Genomic DNA, 23,943 nt, shown 5'->3' on the forward strand with positions numbered 1-23,943 from the left:
AAACTGAAATAGAATCATTTTTACAGATTTGGGGACATTTTTGAGACTGAAGTGTGAACTCTCGTTTTTACTCTGTGCCAATTCGTTCCCCAGGAGCACGGAAGCGTCCTCACGACAAGTTCTGCCAGAACTGGTTTCCGTCGCCACATTTGCCATCATTTCCATCCTGATTGTTTCCTGATTGTTAACATTCTGATGCAGACTTTCATGTCTAAGTCTTATAATCTTATCATTTCTGGACAAATTTTCAGCAGCCTCTTCCACTGAATGTAGTTGGGATAAAACTCCTATAGATTTAACAAGCTAACTCACTCTGCCTGAAGTATGGATAGAAAGAGTGGCATTTCTCAAGTACAGAATTCGAGTAGCTGTTTCCAAAGGAATAAAGTCCTGGAGGTTTGCAGTGGACACAGGGTAGCTGCCCAGACCCCTTCAGGGCGGAGGCGCCAGGAGTGGGGTCTGCGCTGGCCACACTCCTGACTGAGGTCCTCTCCTTCCCGGGGGCCGCCCACATCCAGTGGCCTCTGTGCAGGGGGTGTAACGGCCCGGCCACTTTCCTCAATGGGACAATCTGAGGGGGTCATCTCAGTCTCGGCCTCCACTGCACCCACATTATGGCCACCTTCCCTCGCCCAGTCCTGTGTCCAAGGATGTTCCAGCCTGAGCCCTGCACACGCTTCTCCTTCTCATGTCTGCGTGGACTGACCTGAGGGGGGCTCCTGTCCCAGGGTGTCTGGGCCCAAGACATCCGACTTCTGCCGGCCTTTGTCGCTTTGCCTTTGCTCAGTATGTTTTCCTGCCTTTAAAGGGTTCCCCAAACCTGGGGGCCTCAGCCCCCAGTCTGCCCACCTCCCAGTGCCGCCCCAGTTACCCACAGGCCCTCCGAGGAGAGGACGGGCGCAAACTTCCCACAATTGCCTGATAAGAATGAGGACCTTGGTCCAATTTATTTTCTGCCAAGAATCAGAGAGAGAAAATCATTTTTCTCTCAAATCTTGAGCTGAGAGATTTGAGAGAAAATCTTGCATGAGTAAATCGGAGGTAATGCAACTTCATTCTCTGTTTATGACGGACTCTGGGCCCTCCTGAAAAATTTCTTCTCAAGGGGATTATTTTCTGCCTTAGTTTAGCTGCCTTATAAACAGACGATCTTAAACTCAAGTTGGCCTCTGAAATGCTAAATAATAAACTGAGTGAAATTCATGTCAGGAAAATTCTAAGAACCTGACACTCAAGAAATAAACTGAATAAAGGTCGTTTCTGAGGTGAGAGATTTTTTTAATTAATTTTTATGGGAGTAGAGTCGCTTTACAATGTTGTGTTAGTTTCTGCTGTACAGCAAAGTGAATCAGCTATATGTGTACATCTATCCCCTCTTCTTTGGACTTCCTTCCCATTTAGGTCACCACAGAGCACCGAGGAGAGTTCCCTGTGCTCTACAGTAGGTTCTCATTAGTAACCCATTTTATACATAGTAGCGCGTATATGTCAATCCCAATCTCATCAGGCGAGAGATTTTAAAAAATGGTTTTGCAGGGCTTCCCTGGTGGCGCAGGGGTTGAGAGTCCGCCTGCCGATGCAGGGGACGCGGGTTCGTGCCCCGGTCCGGGAGGATCCCACATGCCGCGGAGCGGCTGGGCCCGTGAGCCATGGCCGCTGAGCCTGCGCGTCCGGAGCCTGTGCTCCGCAACGGGAGGGGCCCCAGCAGTGAGAGGCCCGCATACAAAAAAAAAAAAAAAAATGGTTTTGCAGAAATAGAATTTCCAAAGACTGAATCGAGTGGGCGGAGTTACTTGGACCCGGTCTGGGTGGGGTGTGTGTGTGTGTGTGTGTGTCTGTCTGTCTGTCTACACTTACACACATGAACTTCCATACATTTCCATTCCATACTTTACATGAGGTGATTTTTGTATATATGAAAACAATGCTCATGATTTTAAAGTTGAAACCGTATAAAGAAGCCAGTAGAACAACGCAGCATCTCCTGGCCAGCCCTCACACGGGGCCACTCCACAAAGGAAGTCTCACTGCTAACAGTGGCTGGCAAGTCCCGGGGGAAAATGCCACTCTGTCATCTGTTCTGCCAGGCAGGACACCCCACGGCCACCAGCGAGATCAGCCCAGCCGAGGCTTTATGTGGACCCACCTCATCCTCTCCAGCAGAGGCTCCGGGCACAGATGGTCAGTGTCGCCGCCCCTCCGAACAGCCGTGTAAGTGGGGTTTGCTTTGCTAAGAATCGTCTTTGTGGAGATCCACCTGTGTGAACCGTGTGACCATAACCTCGGGACAGAGTCCTCGAAGAGGGGTTGGCGGGCTTCACACTTCACAGACGCTGGTGGGGATGCAGTCCTTCATCCTCCCATCAGCTGGTTCGGGGGTGCCTGCATCGCCCGTGTCCCCCCTAGGGACCATCAGTGGGGGGGGCTGGGGGGGAGGAAGTGGCACCCCCTTTCATTGGAGGTTTTCATTATGAGAGCACCCTTAACTCTTTTAGGGAAAACAGGCACAAATAAAGGGGCCTCTGGCTTCTGTCACTCGCACTGACTCTGGCCCTGCTGTCCTGGCTGTCTTCCTGGGGGTCCCCTGCTCCGTGTGGAGAGTAACTGAGAAAGTCCCTAAGAATTCCCTGCTCCCTTGACAGAAGGGCAAAGAGAGGGCCAGAGAGGAGCAGTGACGGCACAGGGCCCCAGAGCCTGACTGGAAGCCCACCCACCACCCTGGTCCCTGCTGCCAGCGCTCACCCATCTGGGACACAGCAGAGCTACTGACTGTCATTCTAGAAGAGTCAGGCCTGGGCTGAGCAGAGATGCCAGGGTGACCCCTGCCTTGGAAAAGGGAGACCACTTCATGGTGGTAAGAAGAGGGGGAAAGCAGCCTGTGGGCGGATCCTAGGAGACCCAGAACTTGCACAGTGAGGAGACTGATTGGGGGAAAACTAAACGCCAAAGTCAGCACCTCTTACAACAGGAAAGTTTTGATAAAAATAGATGTCCTTCTTGTTCCTCCGATGAAGATCTTACAGCATGCCGGAGACACAGCTTCCTCAAAGTTACAGTATAAATGTGTGTGTACATGCATGTGTGTTCACACACGTGTGCCTGTGTGCACATGCAGGTGTGTGTGTGTGTGCACGAGCGTGTGTGTATACATAGGTATCTGAAGGTCGGCGGTTTCAAAAAGGAATGAAGAAAGCCTTTCCCGGGCTTCCCTGGTGGCGCAGTGGTTGAGAGTCCGCCTGCCGATGCAGGGGATGCGGGTTCATGCCCCGGTCCGGGAAGATCCCACATGCCACGGAGCGGCTGGGCCCGTGAGCCATGGCCGCTGAGCCTGCGCGTCCGGAGCCTGTGCTCCGCAACGGGAGAGGCCACGACAGTGAGAGGCCCGCGTACCGCCAAAAAAAAAAAAAAAAGAAAAGAAAAAAGCCTTTCCCTTTCCAGAATCTGCTTATCCCCCGTCACACCCTTGGATTTCTGATTTCCACAGGAATCTGTAATTCATGCCCCTCCATGGCTTCAATTGTTCTTATTTGTAAATTTAGCCACTAAATTGGTAAACGCTTACAAAATCTCAGCGTGGTAAAAGCTGCCCTGGGCCTTACCGCTAAGCCAGAAGCCATAAAGGAAACTTCACAGATTTGGTTACTCAAATTGAAAACTCGTGCATGGCCAACAAAACAAACCAAAAGCTAAATCCAAAGTTAAAAGAAAAATGACAAACTGAAAAATAAACGAGTATACACTGGAGATATGCTAAATCCTTAATGCAAGAAACTCTGCAAAAAGAAAAAGACACACGGCCCAAGAGAAAAATTTTAAATGCTCACAGAACACGTACAGGCAATTTTCCAAATGGCCAGTAGTAAAATAAAAAGATGTTCTACACCACCACCAGGCAAAGAAATTAAAATCAAAGTGGAAAAGATTTGTTTTACCTGTGAGATTGCCAGACGCGAATGCAAGGATACAGTCCAGCCGTGCTCCCCACTCAGTGGGTAGACGGTATGTCAGCTGGGCATTTCTGGAGGGCATTTTGGCCAAAACGCATACCAGTCCTCAGGCCAGGCGAGGTCTCTTCTAGGAATTTACCCTGAGGAAAACTCAGCCGGCTTCCAAGGACACATCAGCAAAGATGTTCATCACAGCACTATTTACAAACTGTGGAAAGGGACTTCCCTGGTGGCGCAGTGGTCAGGTATCCACCTGCCAATGCAGGCGACATGGGTTTGAGCCCTGGTCCGGGAAGATCCCACATGCCGCAGAGCAACTAAGCCCGTGCGCCGCAACTACTGAGCCCACGTGCCTAGAGCCCGTGCTCTGCAACAAAGAGAAGCCACCACAATGAGAAGCACGCGCACCGCAACGAAGAGTAGCCCCCGCTCGCCGCAACTAGAGAAAGCCCGCAGCCAAAACTAGATAAATAAATAAATAAAATTTAAAAAAATAAAAACACTGGCCGTGTAGGAGCTTCTAGTAACAGGACGGCTGATGCCCATAGTAACATCTATGCATCCCTTTTTGTGGCTCATTAGGTTATTAATTAGATGTCTTTTCCCAAACTTTTGGTAATGAAAGAGTATGACTCATAGAAGACAGTGTTTATTAAACAATTCTCTGAAGCATGAATGCTATGTTTCCATGGCTTTCAAAATTCCCTAGGCGGATAAGGCTAGAAATAGCCCCCTTCTCATTCCTGCAGGAAAAAGCCTCTGACTTTTTTCTCCTGTCCAACTTCTGGCACTTTTTAGACAGGAAACGAAACCCCAGTTCACCCCGAGATACGTCTGGGTCAGGGGCATGGAGGCCGGTAGGGATGGAAAGACGGACAGTCTTCGTGTCTTGCTTTCGACCTGCCCCCCCCGCCGCTGCCCGGGCTCCACCCCCACCAGCCCTAGCACCCTGAGTAGCAGTGGGACACCACAAGCCTCCGGTGAAGATCTCTGAACTGTTAGAAAAATCAAACAAAACCAGAAAGAACTTCAAGGCCACACAGTCAGCGAAGAGACCAGAAAACAGAACCTGTCTTACTGTGCGGTGGGGGGGTGGGGTGGGGGTGTTCCTGGAAGACAATGCTCCCTCCCCATTCCCAAACAGGCCAAACGCCCAGGACAGATGTGTCTTTAACATCTGTTTCCTCCTGTTGGAACCCAGCTGAAGGTACGCCTATGGAGCCAGTCACAGGGTGCCCCAGCCTCCACCCCGGCCTCCACAGACCCCCAAGGCCAGGCCAAGGGCCTGCACACGGTCAGGTGCTCAGTGACCATCTCCTGAACGACTGAGGGATGCTCTGCTCTCCCAGGTCCCCTGCGGCTCTGAAGTCCTGGGTTTCCACTACACATGAGGCTGCCTCCGAGCTTCCCTGCTGCAGGACCCAGCCCCTGGGCGGGCTGTTTATCCATTCTTAGCCTCAGGTTCCTTATCCCGAAGCTTGGGGTGAAGTAGGAAACGCAGACACATAGAAGCATTGGGCAAAGGCAGCAGGAGGCCTGGGCAGCTTTCCTGGAAAGAAGGCTGGCCATGCAGCACTGGAGCTTGGGGTACTGGGGGGAAGGGGGGCAAAGAGGGACCCGCTGCTTCCAGGGAGCCAGACTTGAGCTCTGCGCAGACTTAAGGCAAGGAACCACCTCCTTCCAGCCGGAGGCACGGTGCTAGGCACACAGCGGACGCTGGCCATGTAGGAGCTTCTAGTAACAGGACTGCTGATGATCACAGTAACATCATCCACGACAAAGTAGACCATCTGTGCGCCTCCCGGCCTGAACTTCCCACCGGGGACCGCGGAGGCAGGGCGGCGTCTGCCAACTCGGCCACTGACTCAGCGCACGACCCCCGCTCCCGGGGTAGTTGGGGGCCAGGGGAGAGGGCGCCCAAACAGCACCGGAGGGCCCCAGCCTCTGGCCGGAGCGGGCTGGGGGGTCAGACATCACTCCGACTACTCACTCCAACCGCACCGGGCGCATTTCGGGGGGCCGGCCCGAGGCTGGGGAGGGGCGGGGCGTCTCTGGAGGCTCGCGCCGCCTCCTGGCTGGGCAGGCGCGGGGCGCGGGCGCGGGCGCGGGCGCGGGGCGGGGCGGGGTGGGAGCGGGGGCGGCGCGCGGCGCCCGCGGCTCCTCCGCAGCGCGGCCGGCAGGTGGGCGCGCGCTCGCCGGGCGGGGGTCCGGCCGGGCCGCGCGCCTCCCCCGGAACTCGGCCGTGCCATTCCCATGATGCCCAGCCACCGGGCACGGCTTCCGGAGCGCGGCCGCCGCAGCCCCGCCGCCGCCGCCGCCGGTAGGTCCGGGGAGGGAGCTCCGGGGGCCGCCCCGCCCCGCGCACGCGCGCCCCGCCCTCCCGCGCGCGCCCCCGGCGCCGGCGGCCCGGCCCCTCCGCGCCGGGACCCAGCCGCCTCCCCGGGACGCGGCGCGCGGGGCGGGGGCCAGTGCGGGGCCGAGTGGGAGGAGGGGGCCTGGCCGGAGGGCGGGCATGCAGGCCGCACCGCGGCGCCGGGCCGCCGGGGTAGGGGCCGCGGCGGGCGGGGCGGGCTCGGCCCGGCGCCGGGTAGTTAGCTGGCGCGGAGGGCGGGGGTCGCGGCCTCAGAGGCGGCTCCTGGCCGGGACCCCCGCCTGCGCGCGCCCGCGTTCCTCGAAGCCGGCCGGGCGCGGGGCCCAGGTGAGGCGCAGGTGAGGGCCCGCGGCGGGACAGCTTCCGGCGCGGCCGAGGGCCCGGGGCCCGGCCCTCCCGCTGAGATCGTGCCCTGCGCCCCGCCCCGTGCAGCTTCCCGGAGGGTCACCGGGCCCCTCGCCCCCAAGCCCACCGAGCCCAGAATATAACCCGGGCGCAGCCCTGCGTGGAGGCCCGACCCCTTCCTGCCAGAGAACCGAGTCGCCTCTCCGGGCGCCGGGATCCTTCCTGGCAGAGGCTGCGCTGGGAGTGAGCGCCCCCAGGCCGGGAGCAGAGGGCAGGGCAGGGTCAGCCGGGAGGGTCAGCCGGGAGGGTCTCGCCTGGCCTCCGGCCCCCTAGGCACTGGCAATGGCCCTGCAGCTTTGCTGGGGAGCCGTCCTTGCCGTATTGTAAAGTCTCATCTTCCGCGGGCCAGGGCCGGAATTCCAGCGCACGCCCACTTCAGGCTGGCCCTCCAGAGAGGGCCCTCCTTCTGGGCCTTGTATCCCGACCCTCACCTCCCTAATCCTGGGGAAAGTCCAGCCTGGGAGGGAAGGGCAGGAGCTGCTCAGCATTAATGGCGAAGCCACATCGCGTGCGGGGAGCCGGACTTGGCCAGGGGATGAGCGTTAGCGAGGTTCTGTCCTCCTGGAGGTTGGTGTCTAGACTGAGAAGAGAACCCAGGTGCCCTCCTCCACTGTTCAAATTCTAGCACCACATGGCTTTGGGGCGCAGGGCTGGGTGTCCTCACAGCCACCCTCCAGACCTGGTCCCCGGGTTCTCGAGGAGCAGGGTGGCAGTTTGGCAAAGCGAAAGCCCCCAGGCTTCAGCCCACAGTCTCTCCAAGTACAGTGTCGGGGAGTTTTCCAGAATGATTCATCTCATTGTGGGTGATTGTCTTAAAGCCACAAGCTGTCGCTGGAGACGCTGTCTGAATTTTTAACCTCATTCTTGCGCTAGGTAATTTGACAGTTCAGAAAACTGCCCACTAGGAGTCCGAGCTCTCCATAGTCATTTAAGAGCTGTGAACATGGTCAAGGTGATGGGTAGAGAGCAGCGCTTTTCCTTCCGCCCACTCTGCTACCTGGAGTGGAAAGCACTGCAGCTTGGGTTCATCCTTGGGCCCACTTTTTCAGATAGCAGTGCTGTTTAAGAAGTTAATATTCTTTATTTAGACTCTTCCCAGTTCAAGGCCTATGCAGATGTCTCGTAATCGCTGTCATTTTGCCAAGGCAGCTTGAATGATGACCACAGCAAGGTGGGCGCAGCCCAGGGAAAGAGCCCTCCGCCTCCCCACTGTTGCTCCCCACTGCCCTTGGGAGGGAATCTCCCTGGAGGGTGGTGCTGTGGGAGGGATCGTGGACTGTTATGGGTGCTCACATCTGAGGACTGATGAATAGCCTCCCATGTTCCCTGCCGTCACCATCCTACAGGATCAGACCGATGGCCCAGGAGAATTGGGAATTAGTTGTGGTTAACTGTATTTGGCCTCAGGGTAAGTTCTTCCAAAATTGAATTTTGAGCCCTTAATGTGATTTCTTTCCCCCCAAATACTTACCAGCTGTAGTTTCAGCCTCTGAATTAGGTCTCTGATTCTCTTTAATCTTGGCAGTCAAAAGTCCGTTTAAAAAGTGGGCACCAGATGCTACAGCGTAGAGGTGGGAGGACGAAGACCCAATCCCTGAACCGTTCTGCAAACGTCACGCCGAACCTGGACTTGAAGAGAATCGCAGGTAAAGGCAGCAAATTCTTTTACATTGTAGAGTCTCACTTTCTGAGCATAAGTAGTAATAGCAGAGGACTTCCTTCTGAATTGGTCATGCCCTCTGGTTAATTGCTGGTCCCACCTGTTTGGGCACGTCTGTGCCTAGGTGGCTGGGCTAGGCTTTCCTGGAAAGGACTGTGGTGTGTAAACACAGGATTCTGTGCTCGTCAGGAAGGAAGCTCTTGGGGGAGAAGGATCTGCATGGGAAGCAAAGCAAACACACAGGCCACTTCCGGCCACCCCCCAAGGCCCCAGGGTGGTGACCGCCTTGCCCGGCACTGTTTGGAGTTGGAACTCGATTTCCCTGTTTCCACAAGCACTGCCAAGCTCTCCTCTTGCATCTCGGCTACTTTGCATTCCAGTTTGCAGGGGATCGGGAGAGGTCAGAGAAACATGTTAAGAGCTGACAGTTATATGATGTATTTTGCGTCTCTCTAATCGGCTGTGTACAGCCTGCGTTATGTTCCCCTCCCCGGCGGTGGTCCCAGACCTGTAGTGTAAAGGCTGTTGGGAGCAGCTCTTCAAAGTGTCCCCAAGACTATCCCAGTGGTTCTGCTGACCCAGCCACATTTGGTCTGAGATACAAAAGCTGTGGAGAAACCACACAGCGTGAAAAGGGGTGCCTTACTGTGTTTGGGGCAACTTCTATATTAATTACCTAAAAATAATCATACGGTCCCGTGAGACCATCTGGCAAATATACATTCGACGTTTTAAAATAAAGAGGCTTTGGGCTTCCCTGGTGGCGCAGTGGTTGGGAGTCCGCCTGCCGATGCAGGGGACACGGGTTCGTGCCCCGGTCCGGGAAGATCCCACATGCCGCGGAGCGGCTGGGCCCGTGAGCCATGGCCGCTGAGCCTGCGCGTCCGGAGCCTGTGCTCCGCAACGGGAGAGGCCACAACAGTGGGAGGCCCGTGTACCGCAAAAAAAAATAATAATAAATAAAATAAAGAGGCTTTGGTATAAGTGAGTCTTTAAAGTTGTTTAGGGAGATAAATGTTTAAATGCTCCCATTGAGTAACTTCTCATTTCAGGAGCTGCTGATTCGCGTCAAGGTTGGACCTACCCACGACGTCTCACTGAACCTGGATTCATACTAGTTGTTCTTTTCCACCTGCAGAGGAGCACTGAGTCTTTATCTCATTGGCACCTCCTGACAACTTCTGGAGGTAAATAAAACCTCTGTTCCTGTCCCGGAGAAGATGGACAGAGGGACGGGGAAAGGACACTCGTGTGAGCTTCCGCGAGCTCGCTGCGGGTGGCTCGGAAGCGTTTTCTCATGAAGCTTCGTGGCCGTCTTGCATCTACAGCCGAGGGAGATGCGACCCGGGAGGCGTGAGTGACTTGCCCTGGGACCCGCGGCCGGCTGGACCCTCACCAGGCCCACCGCTTCTCCGTGACGTGACCTAGGGCGCCATCCCGGCGTGCCTTCTCCTCCAGGATGTGAAGCAGGCAGAGAAGCAAAGTGCCGCCTCTCTGCACGTCCCGTCGGCTAGGATGTATCTCATGAATGCGCCTCCTGTGCTCGCCCTGCCGTCCAAATGGGAGGCCTTTGGCCCACCCGGGAGCTGTAGGTTTCCCGGATGCTTCTCGGAGCCGAAGGAGGGCGTCCCGAGAGCGGCGGTGAGCGCCAAGGTGCAGGCGGTCATCAGCACGCTTCAGGGGGACGGGGCCGCCCTGGGCATGAGTGGCGAGCATGGCCGGCAGAGAAGCCAGAGAGCGGAGAGGGGCCGCGGCACCAGGCTGGCTACCAGCCCCACCTTTGCCGCCTGTGGTCTTGCTGTTGGTTTTGACCCCAAGGGGGAGGAGGAGGCCGCGGCCCTTGGCCCCCTGGTGCTGGATTCGGACAGTGATGATTCCGTGGACCGCGACATTGAGGAAGCCATCCAGGAGTACCTGAAGGCCAAGAGCGGGGCCGCCCGGCCTCCCGCAGCCGGTCGATGCAAACCAGAGCCGCCTCCGAGCGGCACCCCGACCGCCCTGTGCCCCCCAGACCTTGCAGCTGGCCCCACTGGTGTCCCCGGCAGCCACAGGGGAGTCGGCCAGGACCAGGGCTCTGCCTCGCCGCTCAGCGTGAGCAGTGAGGACTCCTTCGAACAGAGCATCCGGGCGGAGATCGAACAGTTCCTAAGTGAGAAGAGGCAGCACGAAACCCAAAAATGCGACGTTCCTGCAGACAAAAAACCAGACCCCGCTGACAGCTTGGCCCAGTCGGCGTCTAGATCCAGCAGAGAGCCGACGGGCAAGGCCTACCAGCAGGAGCTGGCGGGCGCCTGTAAGGAGTTCACCTTCCGGAAGCCTCCCAGGTCCACAAAGGCTGGCGCGCTGCCCAGAGGCCCCAGGTGCAAGGTCACCGTTGAGCCCGCCGCGGCTGCGGGCCGCCCTGCAGAAGCAGCCCCTGGTAAAGTCGGGGTCAGGAGGGGCACCGGCTCAGGGAAGAGGGGAAGGCGAGCCAGGAGCGCGGCCCTGGTGCCTGAGGCGGCCGACTCAAGCAGCGATGATGGCATCGAGGAGGCCATCCAGCTGTACCAGCTGGAGAAGAGGAAGGAGGCAGGCGGCGAGCCGCCGCAGAGGGCCCTGCCCGCGGAGGAGAAGGACCCCGGGCCCCCTACACACGGCACGGGCCTCTGCACCAAGAGCACCTGGCTCGAAGGCCACGGGAAGACCCCGGGCAAGAAGAAGCCAGTGGCCACCAAGGCCGCGGACTTCAGCCCGGGTGGCCTGGACCCCGACCACCCCTCCAGGCCTCCCAGGGAAACCGTGGCTCCTGCACCTCCAGGAAGTACAGCTGCCGAAAGCAAGTCTGTGGACGGGTCCCCGTGCCGCGCAGACACATCCGCGGAGCTGATGTGCGCTGAAGCGATCCTGGACATTTCCAAAACGATCCTGCCGGGTCCCCTGGAGGGCGGCACCAGATCCCCGCCCACCAGCCCACTCCTGTATCCCCACGACGTGCCTTCCTGCTCCGACGGTGACAGCAGCTCTGTGGACAGCGACGACAGCATCGAACAGGAAATCCGGACGTTCTTGGCTCTGAAGGCGCAGTCAGGGGGGCTGCTGCCCAGGACGGAGACGTGCCCGCCACCGGCACACAGCCCGCTGCTGCCGTCCGGCCTCAGCGCCTCGGCCTCCAAAACGCCGGACCTGTCACTGAGCTGCAAGAGGAAACGCGGAGCAGGCAACACCGCTGTGCGGCCGTGCACGCCCAAGAGGACCAGAGACACGGCCGAGGCGCAGGAGGGCGCCCGGGACGCCGACCGCAGCCAGGGGAGAGCGCAGCCCAGCCAGGGGAAAGCCAGCGAGGCCCCGGGAAGGGAGGGTGAGACCTGGGGCCAGCCTCTCCCCTGCAGGACGGGCGTGCTGGGTGATGAGCACGGGGCCCCGGTCACGCAGGGTACCGTGTTGCCAGGCCCCGGGAAGGCGGCCGAGGCGAGGCGCGTGGATGAGAAGGAGAGCTCCGAGGACAAGAGCAGCTCGCTGGACAGTGACGAGGACCTGGACACGGCCATCAAGGACCTGCTGCGGTCCAAGCGGAGGCTCCGGAAGAGGTGCAAGGACCCCAGAGCCGGCTGCAAGAAGAGGGTCAGGTTCAGCACCACGGAGACGCAGTTCCTGGATAAAGTAGGGGGCTTCCCGAAAGACTGGAAAGACCGAAGCCCACATCTGCTGAAAAGCTGCCTCTCAAAGTCCAGAAAAGAGAGCCCGGGGAGACCCTCGCACGTCCTCTGCCGAGAAGCGGTGAGAGCAAAGCCAGACGGCATGGCAGCCGAGGACGCGCCCCCGGCTCCCCGGTCCAGGGGCCAAGCCGCAGGAAGGAGCCTGTTCTCTGGTGAATCGGAAGCCCGTGAACTTCGTGGTCCGGCCCCAAGCCCCAGTTCCCTGTCTGATGACAGCAGCTCTGTAGACAGCGATGACAGCATTGAACTGGAGATTAGGAAGTTTTTGGCCGAAAAGGCCAAGGAGTCCGTGAGCGGATCAGAAATTCAAGGAGGGGGCCCCACCGCTCTCGGGACGGGGAATGGGGGCAAGCCAGAGCTGCCGTGCCGGAAAGTGCTACCTCCCGGCCCGGCCCTTCAGCCTGGCATGTGCACCCGGAGCCAGAGGTGCAGGGGGCCCTTGCAGCCGGCCGAGGGACCGAGGGGCCCGGGCAGAGCCTTCGCTCCGGCCGGGAGGAGCAGCCCCCGCGCCGAGCCGGCCTGCAGCCCTGCAGCCCTGGCCAGATGCGAACTGGTGCCGCCCAGGAGCGCCAGCGGGACCGCGTCTGCCAAAGGGTCACCAGCCAGTAGGAGAACCGCCTATGCGCCCAAAGATAAGAGCCCGAGGGGGGCCGAGGCTGCCGCGGGGGAAAGCGCATTGGCTCAGCTCCCGAGCTGCATGGAGGCTGGCGCTCGGGCAGACAGCCGGAGGTCACTGGCACGGACCCCAGGCGCCGAGCGAGAGGGGAGGCCCCGGGCCGGCCTCGCCCTGCCCTGGACTGACATCTCCCCCCAGAGCCGGTTGCAGAGCACCTGGGCACTGAGCACGAAAGGTAGGGACGCGGCGGCGTGGAAAGGGGGCCTCAGGGGCCAGAGAGAGAAGCGGCTGGAGGGCCAGGCCCGGGGCTCGCCCAGCCTCGCCGTGGACCCCAAGAGAGGCCTGCCTTTTGCCGGCTTCTCACCACTGCTCTCCACGCAGCTGTTTCACTTCGGGAAGAGTGTCTGCTGGGGGGGGAAGCAGGCCAGCCTCTTCAGTCCCCCCCTGAGCCTGCCTCTGCAGGGCGCATCCTTCTCGGCCTTCCGAGAGACCCAGGCTGGCCACGGCCCAGTGTTCGGAAGCTCACACTTGCTGGTGAAGCAGGAGGGTGGCCGCTGGCCGCCCAGGAAGTCCCAGGCAGGGCTCAGTCTGCCCGACAGGAGGAACTCGGGGCCGGAGGAGAGCATCTTAGACCTGCGGTACAGGCGGAGGGGGGTGGACAGAGACGATGAAGACCAAGAGGTCCTGGGCAGCGATGCCAGCGAGTTCAGCGATGCGTCTGTGGAGGAGGGCGGCAGCCTCTTGGCCAAGGGCCCCGTCCTCCAGCTGTGAGCACGCTCCTGGCCGCGGCAAGTGTGGGCAAAGCATGTGTGTGCCCGTCCCCACATGTCACACACTCCTGAGGAAAGGGCGGAGCCCCGGAGGCCCCTGTACAGCCTGTATATATGTACACTAACGCGAAAGGATGTTTTTATTTAACAGATGTGTCCTGGTAAATATAATTTTTGTAGGCTTTTTGTAAATTATTTAAAGTGCTGTAAAAAATATTTTTGGTGAATACCATTGTTGGATTTTGTAGGGCGTCCCTCGGGGCAGTTTTCCGTGGTCTCCGCACTAGTCTTAGATCAGCAAACACTTGGTTCCGACTGTCCCTGCACTTGGGGTTGAGCGCTGGTGGCCGTGGCCAGTCGTGGCCACAGTTCGGGCCCGAGGAAGGCAGCAGCTGGTGCCCCGCCTGAGACGTGCCAGAGCGCCCCAGCGGGCTTGGTTGGGACACTCCTGGACAGCACTTCCTATGTAAAAGAGGCCCGAGCATGTCTTCAATTGGAAAAGTGTTTCAAAGCACAATGGCCAGCGAGGAAACGGGCCATGCCAGTTGCACGTAGGAGTCCTGAGTGAGATCTCAGGGCCGGTCACCAGTTCACGCCTGAAGCCTGTGTTGTTTAACGTCCAGTCCTGTTCAATCATGACATGATGCTACCGGCTCAATAAACCTATTTTTATACAGGAGCTGCCGTCCTTCGTTTTTAGTCACAGCTCTAAAAAGGTACCAGGCAGCCCGTGTGTTTTAAATGCCCTTGTCCTGATCTGGGCAAAGCAAAGAGGCAGCGGCTGCTTCATGGGTTCTGGTGCCCGGAGTCCTGAGGACCGAGGACAAAGCCCACCGCCCTCCGGGAACTGGGCTCGCTGGGACTGTGCTCCACCAGCAGGGGCGTGCCCGTGCTCGGTGTGTTTGAGCGGCGGTGCCACGCACACAGGGAAGAGCGTGGCATCCTATACCTTGTGCTCTGAGGCTGCTGCGGTGCCCACAGCTACAGAAGAGGCAGGTGGGAACCTGCACACGTGAGGCTGAGCGCTGACGTTTACCCGCGATCGTCCAGCAAACTGATCGGCTGCCGCGATTGTGACAACTCATCAGTAGCTGCAATGGGCCTGGAGCAAGGTTTAATTTGCAGCTGAAGTTGTTATTCTGATGTGCAAGTGAATTTTCTACATGTTGTGCCCCCCCCCCCAGGTCTTAGCAGGAATTCACTTCTGTACCCAAATGGGGACGTGTGCCAGCACCCACAGTCAGTGTCCGCTGGGTCAGATGCTGTGACGAGCAGGCCCTGTGGACTCTGTGACCGTCTGGTGCCTACGCGCTGTGCATCCGATACTTCCGTTGTCGAATATTCATTCACTTAAGTGCTTCCCGGAAAAACAATTAATAATCCATGCTTTAAATTTCATTTAATTTTGAAGGAGTGCTTTTAACACTTGAAAACAAAAATCAGCTTGTTTTGTATATAAGAACTGGATTTTTTGTTTTTTGGTTTTTTTTTATGCTAATAAATCAGGCACTGCTCACAAATCAGTTGATGTAGTCTGTCCTGTGCAGAGTGGCCTTTGCAGGATGTTGACGTGAGAACCCGATGTCTAGGACCTGCCAGTGTTCTTCTGTGCCATCGTGCATTTAGTCCTGAGCACCTGTCTGCTCCTGCGGCCCATCCCAGTCTCCCCCAGACCCTTTGCACCTTCCTCTCCCCCTGCCTCCCTAGCCCCAGTCTGTGTGCTTACCTGGCAGTGCAGGCCATGCCTGGTTTTCACAAACTGGACGTAAACGTGATCGTGCGGGCCCATCCCTGGATTGCCAACAAGCCATGCTGCGTGAAAGAGTTTTGCTTTCCCTCTCTCCAACATCCTAGGTCAACTCTGGCACACACTGGGGCCAAGGTCCGAGGTCCCCCTGCACCCTGTCTGCAAAGGGGGCTGCAGTGGGGGGCAGACGGGAGCACTGTCCCTCAGTGATGGCTGTCTATACGTTTGCAGCCCTGGTACAGCTCCTCCGATGATCCGGGCCCGACCCTGCATCCCTGCATCACAGCATCCCTGGAGCTGCTGCATGAGATGGCACGTGTGCCCGCACTTGTAGGAAGAGTCTCGGCGAGGGTGTGTTACCAAATCAAGCTGTAATTACTCAGACCTACAGATAAGTCCGAACCAAAGAGCCCCTCTTGCTTCCCAATGGGGAGGGGGTGGGCGTCTATGTACCTGGGGCCACAGGTTCATTTCACCTAATGCAAAGAAGGGGGAGAGACCCGTTTTTTTGTTTTTGTTTTTTTGGGGGGGGTTTTTTGCGGTATGTGGGCCTCTCACTGTTGTGGCCTCTCCCGTTGTGGAGCACAGACTCCGGACGCGCAGGCTCAGTGGCCATGGCTCACGGGCCCAGCCGCTCCGCGGCATGTGGGATCCTCCCGGACCGGGACACGAACCTGTGTACCCTGCATCGGCAGGCGGACTCGCAACCACTGTGCCACCAGGGAAGCCCCAAGAGACCCGGTTTTTGAGGTGTCTAATGCTCTGGGTTAGGTCATCCTGGGGTCACTGTGTCGCTGCAGGAACTGCCCCCTTTTCTGGAAAGAATGGGCCCGTTTCAGAAGTCCCAGCAGAATAGGATGGGAGGGGGAAGAGGGGGAAGTCCTGGAGGTTAGTGTTCAATGTTCACCACCCACGTCTCCGCATCAAGGAGAGGGTCTTCCTAAAGAGAAGAGTCATGGACTTCCCTGATGGTGCAGTGGTTAAGAATCCTCCTGCCAATGCAGTGGACACGGGTTCGAGCCCTGGTCCTGGAAGATCCCACATGCTGTGGAGCAGCTAGGCCCATGCGCCACAACTACTGAGCCCACGCGCTGCAACTACTGAAGCCCGCGTGCTCTAGGGCCCGTGCTCCTCAACAAGAGAAGCCACCGCAATGAGAAGCCTGCGCACCGCAATGAAGAGTAACCCCTGCTTGCCACAACTAGAGAAAGCCCACACGCAGCAACGAAGATCCAATGCAGACAAAAATAAATAAAATTTTAAGAAATCGCGAAGTGTTGCTCTGAACTTCCTCTTTTGCTCAGAATCCAAGTTATCAACAGGTTTTCCCAAGCTGTGACGCACTCGCAGTGGGAAACCAGGCCCTCAACTGAAATACTAGCACTTTATCTGCTCATATAAAAAGTATTACCACCTTGATCCTCCTCTCTCCTTGAAATTAATTTAAGGGACTGTGTAGAGGGGACGGGGAGGGGGAAATATTATATTATTTGCAGAAGCTTTGAGATTTCTGGTGTTTTGTGTGCTGAGCAGAGGGATTTTTTTTTCCCAGTGTCAACACATTTTACTAGGTATTTGAAACCATTTATTCTAATTGACTAAATAAATGATTAAATATCACTGAAGAAAAATAGACAAATGAAAATATACTTTTAGAGTAAGAAGTTACTGGTTTTAAGCCAACTCAGCAGCTAAATTAAGTGATTAGTAAAGTGCTGTGGAACTTCGTCAATGTTTCATTTCAGAGTGGAATAGAGGCCAGATAAAGAAAAGACCTACTCGTGGATGGGGAAAGAGTTTCTCTGGAATTGCCGTGCAGTTTATTTAATAACCTGTGGAAACTGGTTTTTGTTAACCTCTTTGGATCGCCTTTCCCGTAATTGTTCTGATTGGATTTAAGATTTCAAAAGAACTCAGTACAAAGGTCAGAAGAATGATGGGTGTCATTTTCTTCCCATTCTGTATGCTATAATGCCGAACAGAAGGCATGTTCTTGTAATTTAGAAATAGACCTGTCAAGCTAAACTCTTTTATTTTTCCCTCACACATAAAGATTCCAGTTTGAAAATAGGTTAAGAAGATAAATTTCATGATAATCACTGGAGTTCGTATATGACTCGTGCAAACAGGTAGGAAGTTAGAGTGTGTCTATGGGGTCAGATTCTGATGACCTGGCCCCTCCCAGGACCCCCCAAGGCAGGTTCAAGCCCAGGACCTGCTGCAGGGTACCCCCTCTGGAGCCTAATTTTCCCATCCATAGATGGAGGTACAGCAAGACCTGCCCCAGGCGTGAGCATCAAATGAGGTGACACTGTCAAAGCTCTTCGAAAACCATGAAAACAGACAAGTGGAGGGGAGCATGGCACCTCGCGGGGGCCCAGGCGCCAGGAGCATGTGGGAATTGGGAGCCTGAGCCGGAGATGGTGGGTGAGTTTTCAGGAAGACAGGCATGTACGTTATACCAGAGGTACTTCGGTTGTCCGTCTTTCCAGACATTTATTCTATGTACAGAGTCTAACGTTCCATTAACTCATTAAGAACTGATACAGAAATATTGGTTATTGGCTATGACAATTAAAGCACGTCAATGCCTGATTTTGATGCCAGGATTAACTTCGTAAAGCTCACTGGCGTGCTTGGCATGTTTTGTTTGTGGATGTCAGCTCGACTGACAGTCCCAGCCTGGGCTCTGACCTACACACACTGTCCTGTTCCGGGAGTGCAGGTGCTCACCGGGTCTAGCTTGGAGGGGAAACCATCACTTTGCCTGACGGCTGCATCCTCCCCTAGATCCCCTGCGCTTCCCAGCCAGCTTCAGAGGAAGGGATTTGTCCTTTTCAGTGAGTTTAGAAACCGGATTGATCAGCTGTTCTTTTTCTTTTTTTATTTCAACAGAGGAGGAATACAGAAACATTCTGAGGATTTTGGTATTTTTAATGAAAGGTTGTTTAAAAAAAAAGGCATTTTCAGTGTGATGCCTGGAGTCTGTGCTAGTTTTCCAGCTAAGGAGAAGGATATGACATAGACCCTGGCTCCAGACGCAGCTTTGTACCTTTTCTATTCAAGTAATAGATTGCTTTTCTCTGGAAACCATTTCCACCCCAAACTGAACATTAAGGATGTTGCTGAAATGTTTACTTTTGTGTAATAATAAGTCTTTAATGAAGAAATAACCAGTGATGGTATTTCATCTCCTCCCCAGTTCACGTCAGTAAAATCTCTTTGGGTAAAAACCTTTGTAAGGACGGTAGCGACGCTGGTCTGTAACAATGATTTCTTCTGTCTGGTTCCAACACCTTCCGGATTTCCTGTGATGAGCTGCCATAAAGGGAGGTGGGAGGAATCTATGTCTGGAAGATATATATTGTCGTAGAAAATGTTTTCTTATTGAGGACCCTCCACATCACAGTAAACATGGATTGAGAACTAACTACATGGAAAGAGAAATCCACTTCATGTAGTTATTACCCCCACCTGAGAAAAACATGGTCTTCCCCCGCCTGATTTTTTTTAAACTTTTTATTGAAGAGGTACAATGAACAGCAAGTGGGGAAGCCCCACGTACACCTCACCCCTCAGCAACCAGCAGCAGTCACCAACCTTGTTGACTCCGCCTCTGTCCCCGCCCCATTCGTGGCCAGCGGGTCTCAATATCACTCCAAGCTTGGCCCGGGTCAGGGCCAGTAAGGGCCCTCCCGCCTGGTCCCGCCTGGAGCTTCCCTCCCGAGGTCCCCTCTGCCTCCTCGCCCAGCCCTCGCCCACACCCAGGCAGAGCATCCTACCCTCCCTCCGTGGCTCGGCAGGTGCTTGAGAGCAGAAGCCACGCGTAGTTTGTCATGAGTATAAAAATGGCTCCCACAGATGCGGGTGGGGCTCTCGGGCGTTCCCAGCCTTCAGACTGAGATCGGGGTCCCGGCATGCCCACCGCCCTACTCATCGATTATACCTGAGTCAGGGACTGGGACATGGCAAGGTTTTTAATGGAAAGTCAAGCCATTAGCTCTTTTTCATCTAGATGTAAAACAGAGAAAGTAGGGCATCATAGCCCCGTTTGCAAATTTTTCTAAACTAGAGGGGAAAAATATTTTCAGGGAAAGCAGTGAAGTGTGTTCCTTTACAGTTGGGCAAGTTATCAAAGATTACAGCTGCCAACTGTCCAGACTATCTCCGCCAGAGCCGGGAGCCCCTCAGTCACAGATGGACGGCTTGCTGACCCTGTAGCTGGGGTGGAAGTTGAGCCGGTCGTAGAAGGTGATGTAGTTGTCCGGACCCGTCACAATGCTCTTCTCCATGGAGACGTTGAAAGTATTGTTCTGGAACATTCCACCAGCTGCAACTTGTCTAGAAAATTTATACGAATTTGGATAAAATACCTTCTGGAAGTGAAAAGGGGACACTAGGGTTAGTGATACATGATAACACTCTTGAGCAATCAGTCATTAGGTATTTTGGGAAGAAAAATAAAAATTTGTAAGAAAATGTTTTTAAATTCTTATTTTGTAAGAAAATGTCGTCTCCAGTCCTAGGAAGCAGAGAAGCCAGGGTGGGCAGGATGGCTGGCCTAGTTGGCCCCAACCATCCCAATTTCCGCCTAATTTCAGGGAATAATGATTAATGGTGCCTCCTTTCACTATTACATGGATAGAAGAATCAATTATGGGGCCACCTGGGCAAGGCATTGCCACATCTGAATATGGTTACAAGGGGTCAGGCCCAAAGCTTTTCCCAGTTCAGCTTTTGCCAGCTGTACAACTAGGGCAAGTTACTGGACCTCTCTGAACTTGAGTTTTCTCTTCCGTGGAAAAGAGAGAACATCAGTAGGTTTCCACCTTGATGGGGTATTAGAATCCCTTGTAGAGCTTTAAAACAATTCTGATGGCCGTGCCCCCCCCCCAGCCGAGGGGTCTGGGGAGGGGATGCCCTAGCGAGGTGGAGGTGCAGTGAGAACGCAGATGAGGCTGCTGGTGTGTGCGGGCACCCAGGGGTAGGAGTCATTTCAGCACTACAGCGTCCCCAGGTGACCTCGAGGTTTCTGACAGAAGTGGCCTGGACCACCAGCAGATAGTACACTTGGGGCAGGTGGCCTGTTCTGGGCTCCCCTCGTGTCAAGTAGATCATTTGATGTTTTGTCCCCTTGGCAGGAAGCACGTACCAAGAGAAACGGCCTTCAGCGCATTCTTTTGGTTGTTTTTTGTGGTTGTTGTTTTTGTTTTGTGCTTTGTTTTGTTTTGTTTCATTTTTGGCTGCACCCTGCGGCATGTGGGATCTTCGTTCCCCGACCAGGGATCAAACCCGCGCCCCCTGAAGTGGAAGTGCGGAGTCCTAACCACTGGGCTGCCAGGGGAGTCCCAGTGCATTTTTCAATAGACTTTATTTTTTAGAGCAGCTTGGGGTCTACAGAGAAGCTGTGCAGACTGAAGAGTTCCCGGATCGCCTCCCCGGCAGCACACACGGCTGACCTGCTGTTCACATCTCCCATCGGTGCATTTAGAACAACTGAGACAATGGTGACGGGTCGTCATTAACTAAAGTCCACGCTGTACGTAGGGTCCACTTTTTGCCTTGTACATGCTGGGTTTTGACAAATGAATAATGAATGACATGTATCCACCACTACAGTGTCATTAAGAATAGTTTCCTTCAGTATATTCTCTAAAACCCAAAGAATGCATTTTTATTTTCTGTTCCCACGTGGGAAGGAAACACTGCGTGCCGCTGGTTGAGTCCCGCGGCCACACTCAGGTCAGGAAACTGGAAACCAGGTTCCAGATAAAGCAGGTCGATAAGCGGCAGGAAAAACTTCTAAACTTGCCTCCGGGGAACCTCGGCGCTTCACGTCCCACTGCTTCATAAGACCAGCAAATGGCCTTTTTTATAAAAGCAAAGCATCTGGACCTATGTTTGTGTGTCGGTCTTTTTCGTGGAAATACCTGATCCCTTGATCCTGGGAGAATGACCTTTAAATGCTCTAGGAACTTTCTAGAGAAATAATCTTCTCACAAAAGCTCTATCCCCCATGAAAAACAGGTAAATACGCAATTATCATGATCTTTTAACATGAATAATTTGGAAGAAAAACAACAACACTGCCAGCCCCAAAATGGGAGGCCCTCCTGTCTTGGGTACCCAGGGGATGCTTACACTGACTGGTCCATCTGCCCTTCACCTGGACCCAGCAGGGGCATCAGGGGGTTCTAGGAGGCTCCCTGCCATGTGAGGTTGATCTCAAAGAGGGGTCAGGTTCCCCAAAAGTGCACAGATCCCGGGGCCCTTTTGTAACCTGTGCTTTCATCAGCCAGTGCTGTCTCTTAAGATCACAAGTTAAATATTTCATAAAATACGGTATTACTCCAAAAAGAAGGCAGTTCTTCATTTATCTGCCTCAAAACCTACTGCATTAGGTTACGAGAGTCGGCTGGTTGTACGAGTGAATGGGGCCAGCCCTTTGGGATGTTGTAAGGAAGACTACATGCCCTTTTTTCATCCTTTAAATCATTTCATTGCTAAACTCATTCGTTCATTTATTTCTACCCTGCCCTGTCCCAAAAGGAATTGAGGTGCGCCCTCCCCCTTGGTGCTGTTGGAACTGCGGGCCTCTCTGCACCTCCCCCTCCTGATGTGTTGCTCTTTTGAGAAATCCGGAGTCTCAGCCTCCTCCTAGAGATGCCCCACCTGCGCACCTTTCTTTGCCTCCTCCTTACCGGCATCTCGTGCACGGTGGGTGCTCTGCTCCCATAAGCTTGGTTACTGGTCCTGTACACTGAGGGGGGCTCCTTGGTCCTAGCAGATGAGAAAAATACTTTCTTTTCCACTCATTTGTTTTAATTCTGCCCAAGCCACAGCTTTAACATATTTGGTTGGTGGAGCTTTGTTGGAAATGCCCCAGATGGGCGATGCAGCCGTGAACCTGGGCTCCTGTCGAGTGCAGGGTTGGCCTCCCTGGCAGGCTCAGCCTCCCTGACTCCCTCTGCTGACCTCTGCCAAAGCCCTAAAGAACTCCCAGGTGGCAAGTGCTGGCCCTCAGCCCCAGTGGGACCTGGGCCCATGCTGTCATTTCCTGGGTGGGTGGGTAGGCTGGGAGCTGTGACTCAGCCTCCAGGCCTGCCACTCGCGGGGGCCAGCCCTTTGGGATGGGAGGGGATGCCCTCCCATGGCGGGGGGGGGGGGTCCCTCCACTTCTGAGCCTCCAGGAGAAAATGTCCCTGCAGTCTCTAGTCCTGATGCTATTGGTACAGCAGTTTAACTAGTGGCTGTGGGCTCACACACCCCAGCTCTGCCTCATACTAACTCTGGGATCTTTCTACAACCCAGATGTCCCTCCTGGGAAATGAAGATGCTAACAGATGCCAACTCTGTGGGATCGTGAAAGGACTAAGGGGGAGAGGCGGGAGCAGGGAAGGCACGCACAGCCTGCCCAGCTGTGTCTTAAGAGGCTGCAGCGCTCTGGAACAGCTGGCAGGCCACGCCCCTCGGCAGCCTGGTGATGGAGGTGTCGCCATGCACCTCAGGCGGACGGGTTCTCTCCGCCTAGAAAGGAGAGGAGACTGACCCCGCCCTAGAGGGTGCTGCTGGGATCAGCCCGAGTTGTGTGATTTCCCCTGGGCAAACCCCGCCCCACCTCGCTGGCGGGAGGCCCACTCACTCCACCCGCGAGTCGCAAGCCGCAGGCAGCACCTCCGCGCTCATTTGGTGGTTAACAGCTGACCCCGCTTTTGACTTGGGGGCCGGGAGGGGGCCTGGGGGTTCTTGCACAACGGGCCATCTGCGCAGAGCGCAGGACCAGCTGGGCACCTGGCTGGCGGCTGGACCAGGAGCCCTTTCTTTCCTCTTCGTATGCCAGGTGGACCCTGACCGGACTCCCTGGTCCTCACCTGTAGCCCCGAAACCAAGCCGGGTTGTTGAACCTGGCCGGCAGGTCCTCGCTCACGCGGTAGTAGTCGCTGGTTTTCTCCGGCGGGGCCTTGGCCTTGGGCACCTCCTGCTCCGCGCATCCCTGGGGGTCCTCCTCGGACATCTCGCCTCGGTCCACCCGAGTTTCGGGGGAAAGAGCGAGCGGGCAGGAAACAGCTTCTCAGCCCTGGGGCCGTGAGGGGCCGCGCGGCGTCTTGTTGCTAAGCGACGGTCCGGTCACCTGACTGGGTGGGCGGGGCCCTTAAAGGCGCCGCGCCTCCTGGGCCGGAGGCCGCCCACCGCCGGCTTGTGGGGGCAGAAGTCCGAAGTTCTAGAACCTTCCGTGGCGAGCCACGAGGCCCTAGGCTAGCCGGGATAATAAGGCATTACTTCCTGGGGCCGCAGTGCCGGGTACCCTATGATCAGTAGCCTTCGGCGCCAACATTTTCCCAAATGCGGTGGGGGGCAGATTTCCAGGCAGATGAAACCCCGGACCTGGGGCTTCATCGGCAAATTGCGGAGTTCAGGTTCTCTAAGGCCGCTCCGCTGTAACGCTCCGACGCTCACCGCGTGGGCCAGGGCTGCTCCTTGACCCCCACCCCCGACTTCAGGCTCCCCAGTACGCTGCATCTAAAATTAAGACTCCAGATTTGCCTAACTTTATGGAATCTTTCTAAGCCAAATGTTTAAAAATTAAAACACTTTTGGACAGCGGGAGGTTGTGCTGGACTGGCCGCAGGTGAAGACGGTCCCCATCTCCCGGCGAGTTCCCGCGGGACGGCTGGGAACCTCCTCGGCCGCCGGGCACTGTGCAGGGAGGGGGCGAGGGGAGGAGTATCCAG

The 23,943-nt window shown here is 55.8% G+C and overlaps 2 protein-coding genes across 9 annotated transcripts; one reads left to right on the forward strand and one right to left on the reverse strand.

The window, feature by feature from the left end:
• The first annotated feature begins 6,091 nt into the window (after positions 1-6,091).
• Positions 6,092-16,215, forward strand: PPP1R26 (protein phosphatase 1 regulatory subunit 26). Of its 8 annotated transcripts, XM_060300230.2 has the most exons (6): positions 6,622-6,656; positions 7,812-7,894; positions 8,070-8,131; positions 8,249-8,369; positions 9,436-15,562; positions 16,140-16,215. In XM_060300230.2, exon 5 carries the CDS (start codon positions 9,899-9,901, stop codon positions 13,463-13,465), a length of 3,567 nt encoding a protein of 1,188 aa, XP_060156213.1. In that variant the 5' UTR covers positions 6,622-6,656; positions 7,812-7,894; positions 8,070-8,131; positions 8,249-8,369; positions 9,436-9,898; the 3' UTR covers positions 13,466-15,562; positions 16,140-16,215. The 8 variants fall into 8 exon arrangements, with proteins under 8 accessions (XP_060156215.1, XP_060156212.1, XP_060156213.1 ...); XM_060300229.2 differs by lacking the exon at positions 7,812-7,894 and having other exon boundaries at positions 6,542-6,656; XM_060300227.2 differs by lacking the exons at positions 6,622-6,656; positions 7,812-7,894 and adding an exon at positions 6,663-7,596.
• Positions 16,216-18,790: 2,575 nt separating this feature from the next.
• Positions 18,791-23,282, reverse strand: PIERCE1 (piercer of microtubule wall 1). Its single transcript, XM_030838413.2, has 3 exons — positions 23,083-23,282; positions 21,913-21,991; positions 18,791-19,587 (listed from the first exon to the last, which is right to left on the reverse strand). The coding sequence occupies exons 1-3, from the start codon at positions 23,223-23,225 to the stop codon at positions 19,399-19,401; spliced, it is 411 nt and encodes a 136-aa protein (XP_030694273.1). The 5' UTR covers positions 23,226-23,282; the 3' UTR covers positions 18,791-19,398.
• Positions 23,283-23,943: the final 661 nt, after the last annotated feature.

The sequence above is a fragment of the Globicephala melas genome, chromosome 6, assembly GCF_963455315.2.
Source record: "Globicephala melas chromosome 6, mGloMel1.2, whole genome shotgun sequence".
Lineage (NCBI taxonomy): Eukaryota > Metazoa > Chordata > Mammalia > Artiodactyla > Delphinidae > Globicephala > Globicephala melas.